Raw genomic sequence first — 4,991 nt, 5'->3', positions numbered from 1 at the left:
ATGAAGCAGAACAAAGCCAGGCAGGATCAGCTGGAGCACAGCAAGGTAATAGCAGCTTTTGTAGGGAGTCCCGAACGAAAAAAAAGGAGCTAAAAGTCACTGAGCCTCTATAAATTTTCCAAACTCCCCTGAGAAGACATGATTTGGCAGCTCACCAAAGCAACCCAGCACTAACACCGTGAGCCAGCAAAGCACTTCCATTAATTTTAACCACCTCCATCCCTCAGAGCTGGGGCTACAAGTACTTAAGCATCCTACCAGAGGCTTAAGCCCATACACCAAATTAATTCATTACAGAGGTTTCTTTTTCTTTTCTTCTTCTTTTTTCTTTTCACCAGAAAAGGTGCTAAGGCAAGTCAGAAGTGGGAGTCTCCTGTCAAGATCCCTAGAAAGCCTGGGGAGGGTTATGGACCTTACCTGACAGAGCGAGGGCTTCACCAGACCTTATGCTTGGCTCAATCGGGATGCCAGGAGTCTGCGACTCAGGAGGGGCACAAGCATAAAAGGTTCCTGTCACCTGACAACCTGTTTTCACAAATAAAAGTCAGTGACAGCTGCCTACGTTCTAAAAGAAAAGCTCAAGCAGAGATCACAGTGATACAAAATTGTTTTTCTGGGGCCCACCAGGAACTCCCTCTCTTCCCCCTCCTTCTTAAAAACGTCCCATTTGCCAATTTTTTCCAGGTATGCCAACCCTACCAATTTCACCCAACATTAGATGGGTCTACCTGAAATACTCCTGTAGCCTTTCAGTATTCCCTCTAGTCCTTTTTCCTTAGCTAACGTGTAATTCTATTACAGAAATAATTTACATTTTTAACTAGACTGTGGCACTCCTAAAAGTTGCCGGCATATAACAATCCACGTCGTACAAGGAATTTTACTAAAGACAGGTATAACAATAAAGTTGGAATTAACACTGAAGGTTAAAAAAAAAGTAGATAAAATAATTGTGCAGCAGGACATTATTAGGGTTTTATTACCTGGACTACTATTATACCGTTCCAAGAGATGCCTTTCAGTAAGTGGATTGTAACACAGGCAATTGATGTTTTGCTCTATTCTTAATGCCAATAAAAGTCTTCAGAGGATAATGTGTGACTTGCATTACAAGCACACGTTACCTTTCCCCGTGGCAGAACCCACTATGATCAGGAGCTGGAGCCACGCGGATACAAACCACCCACATATCTTGACACATTTTAGAGCCCAGTGAGAAACCCAATACTAGCCACTAACAACTGCCTCCAAATAGCAAAGTGTCCAAACGTGTGTTTAACTGTTGCAGAGGACAGACTTCAGGCCAGAGTGCATTCAGCTTGCTACCTGGATTTTTTTATTAGCAAATAGCTCAACTAAAAGCAAAGGATTCTGCCTAAAAATTCCAATATGCTGCCAGAAAAAGCTGCAGTGCACTGAGCATTTACTTTTTATCAGACTCAAAGATTCATCTGCACCAAAACCTCTAGAGATGTGTCTGAAAATGTAGTATCTGCTCTAAGAAGTCCTTTCTCGCTTCTCATCCTCTCCTGCCCTTCTGAACCAGCTGCTTCTCCTCTCGAAGCAAATGCCTGCATCCCCAGATGAGCTATCCTGCAAGGTTCTATGGCACACGGTTCCCTTTCTCTTATGTTTTATCCCCTGCAGGCTTCAGAGTTGCCAGTTTTCACAATTTGGGCTTTTTCTTAAGGATGCAAAGCTTGGAAAGTCATGATTATGTCAGGCTCCGGTACTGTGAGATCTTCAGGGAAGGGAACGTCCCTTTATTCTGCTTCTGCTGTACCAGCCCCAAGAGAGACTCGAGCCATGACAAGTTGTCCCATTGCCACTGCACTAAAATAAAGTAATAATTTCAGCTTTCCCCTCGGGAGAATAATGTCATTCTAATCCACAGGGCTGGAGGGAAAAACCTCGCTGATGTGTGCCTCAGAAGGTCCAAAACCAGAAAGCAGAGCTAAAGAACACATGTTCCCATTTGGGTTTTTGGGGGGGTGGTGGTTGCCTTCTTATTGCTCAGGGCTTTCGAGACAGCTGAGGACATTCAGGGGCTGACTTATCAACTCGGAGGACTGTGTAGCTCACACCTCGCACGTACGGCGGCACTGAAAGCAAGAGCCAGGACAAAATCTCTTGCCACGGATCCCATAGATCTCTTAGAAGGGAGCCCAGCCTTTCCATTAATTCCAAGAAACCTGAAATCCCTGGTCTCCCTAGGTGACCAACCTCAGCCAGCAACCCCAAACAGGAGTGTCTTACCATTTTCACAGCCTGGCCCTTGCCAGTGATGACTGCGAGCTGCAAAGGGGACGCTGGCGCACTGGTAGGGGATGTCGGGATGCGGCTGCTCCGGGGCAAACTCCCTCCAGTTCCGTTCGTGGGGCACCATGTAGTTCGGTACCTATTCAATTTTAACAAGATACTCTTTTTTTACTCAGCAGCTGTCAACACTAATGCTATGCATTGCCTCAGCTTTCACATCTCAGCTCCTTGATTTTCTCTGCCAAAGCCCATGGAGGTCTAAGCATTGCCCAGGCTATGCGAATGGCACTTCGCCACCACCACCAATGAGGCTTTCAAATGAACTTCTCGCCACTGGTGTAAATAATACGCAGGGTGGGATAACAAAAGGCAGTCAAAGCATTGCTGGTAAATGTCTGCTTGGAAGAGCAAGGCTTCGTTGGGTGCTTACATTCTGGCATCAACAGAAGGGCAGCACGCTAATATCTATCACCCAACAGAAAAGAGCTATTACTCAGGAATAAACAACACCAAGGGAAATCAATTGCCCTGTGGCCTCATATGACATTAGAAAAGTTGCTTCTTGATTTCTCAGTTTTCATAATAAAGCTTCTTCCCAAAGAGAACTAGAAAGCCATGCCAGCAAAGACAGACATAGCACATAGCACAGAAACAATGCTGCTCAACGTACAAGAATCAAGCAAAATGCATAACTAATGTCACACCTGAGACGGTAGCGAAGTGTAAGGAGACGTTATTGGAAAAGGATGGTTCATCATTAATGGTTGCTCCTCCATGCTGATCTGTTTCGCACCTACATTCACCAGATGAAAATAAATGACATCAATGACAGCTTAAGGAAATCTGAAGTTGGCACACTGAAGACAAATCCATACAACTTGCCTTTGAACAAGCAGAAGACTAAAACACCCTTCAGCACGTGATCGGGACAGGATTCCCAGCCCTCCCGTGCAGGCAGTTCGTCCTGCTTGGGATCCCCAGTGTCCCCCAGGAAAGCGCTGCCCCCCTATACCCCGTTTGCCACAATGCCCTCCCCGGGCTCTGCCTGGTACCAGGTGCTTCTTGGTGAGAGGTGACGCTGCTCCCAGCCCCTGCCCAGGCTGGCCATCTCTCCCTCCCAGCTCCTCCCTGCACCGCAGTCACCTACCGTCCGGCTCAAAACACTTCTGCTCTTCCCTGTACTCAAAACCTAGATCCAGTAAGCAATTATTGTTATTTTTTAATTTTTTGTTTGTTTGTTTGTCCCTTGAGCTGCTTGCTTGGCTCTTGCTACACAGAACTGGCAGGGAGGCTCCAGCTAAAAGAGCAATTCCTCCAGCGATGCGCAGGGCACCTGTCTGCATCCTCTGCGAGGGCTCCCTTTCATCGCTCCAGCTCAAACACCAGCAAGTCCTCTCACAGATGCAGCCTCTTAAGTCATCAGGACAAGCTGCACTGGAGCCCTGCGTTTTGGCTCCACAAAAGACTTAAAAAAGACTGCAGGGCCATTCCAGAAAAGCACCCTTCGGTCCTCATATGCTTACCATGAGACATATTCGCACTCTGTTACACAGGGAATTTGAGATGTTTTACCTTTTTTAGCTCCTTCCGGCACTATTCTGTACACTTTATAGGGATCTGAGATGTCCAGCTGGCTTCTCTCCACCAGTTCTTCAAAGTCATTGCTCTTGTTCAAAGCACACCTTAATCTTGTCTTCCAGGTAGGGGGATCTGGTTTATCAATGCCCTCTCTGAACTTTCCTTTAAAAAGAGCCCAAGCCTGGAAATATTTCAGATAATCAAAAGAACAAGAAGGAGGGGAAGAAAAAAAAAAAAGAAAAAAAAAAAAGAATCAACCACAAGACACAAGTTCACAATGCCTGAAGCAGCATACATATGCATGCTTCTGTGTGCATGAATTTACTCTCTACAGGTTTAGGCTGAAAAAAAAAGCACCATGGTAAGGTAGAAAAAACAATTTAGCAGGCACAAGTAAAGGGAGAATATGATCCAAGATGAATGTGAAAATAGATGTATCGCGCTTCCACAAGCATTTACTTCCACGGAGAGAAGTGGGCAGGAGGTCCCATCTCGCAAACCCAGAGGACAATAGGGCACAGCCAGGGCCACCAGCAGTGGGCACCCCCCAGAGCCAGCCTAAGGACGAGATGGCAAGGGGCCACCGCAGAGCCTCCGGACACTCCTCCTGCCCAGCTGTGTCCCACCACCCGACCCCGGGCTGAGCCCTACCTTGAAGAGGGCAGCATCCTCCTCGCGGTTGTAGTCCTGCTTGCCGGCGTGCTTCCAAGGGATGCGGAAGATGCTCTTCTCGTCGTTCTCCCACACCAGCCCCGGGTACTTGCCGCTGTCTATCTGGTCGATCAGCCACTGGCGGAGTTTCCCGTTGCCGCAGCTCACCGAGTTCATCCCGCACTCGCCCGGCTCCAAGTTCATGCCACTCGTGTCAGGAGTCGGGTGGGGTGTTTTGGGGTGCTTCACCAAGCCCACTTCTCTGCACGTGCCCAACCAGCGTCTCTCTGGGGAGCTGAGGAGGAGGAGGGGGAGAGGGGCAGGATGTGGGGAGAGGAAAACCCACAGGTCAGGCACTGGCTGAAGTCCCCATGTAGAGCCCCACCAGCGGTCCCCAGCCCTTGGTGCCACATGTATTGCACCAAACAGCAGCTACGGCGTGCAGGGGGCCCTGGGAGGCCTGGGGAAACACGGTACAGAGCCTCAGGAAACCGGGCACAGCC

At 48.2% G+C, this 4,991-nt stretch overlaps 1 protein-coding gene across 1 annotated transcript; it reads right to left on the bottom strand.

The window, feature by feature from the left end:
• Positions 1-385: 385 nt before the first annotated feature.
• LOC104270363 (interferon regulatory factor 4-like) lies at positions 386-4,778 on the bottom strand. Its single transcript, XM_009864696.1, has 5 exons — positions 4,489-4,778; positions 3,832-4,018; positions 2,964-3,052; positions 2,257-2,398; positions 386-525 (listed from the first exon to the last, which is right to left on the bottom strand). Exons 1-5 carry the CDS (start codon positions 4,690-4,692, stop codon positions 386-388), a joined length of 762 nt encoding a protein of 253 aa, XP_009862998.1. The 5' UTR covers positions 4,693-4,778.
• Between the last annotated feature and the right edge of the window lie 213 nt (positions 4,779-4,991).

The sequence above is a fragment of the Apaloderma vittatum genome, unplaced genomic scaffold (assembly GCF_000703405.1).
Source record: "Apaloderma vittatum isolate BGI_N311 unplaced genomic scaffold, ASM70340v1 scaffold31742, whole genome shotgun sequence".
Lineage (NCBI taxonomy): Eukaryota > Metazoa > Chordata > Aves > Trogoniformes > Trogonidae > Apaloderma > Apaloderma vittatum.
This window is presented reverse-complemented; position numbering and strand designations above follow the sequence as displayed.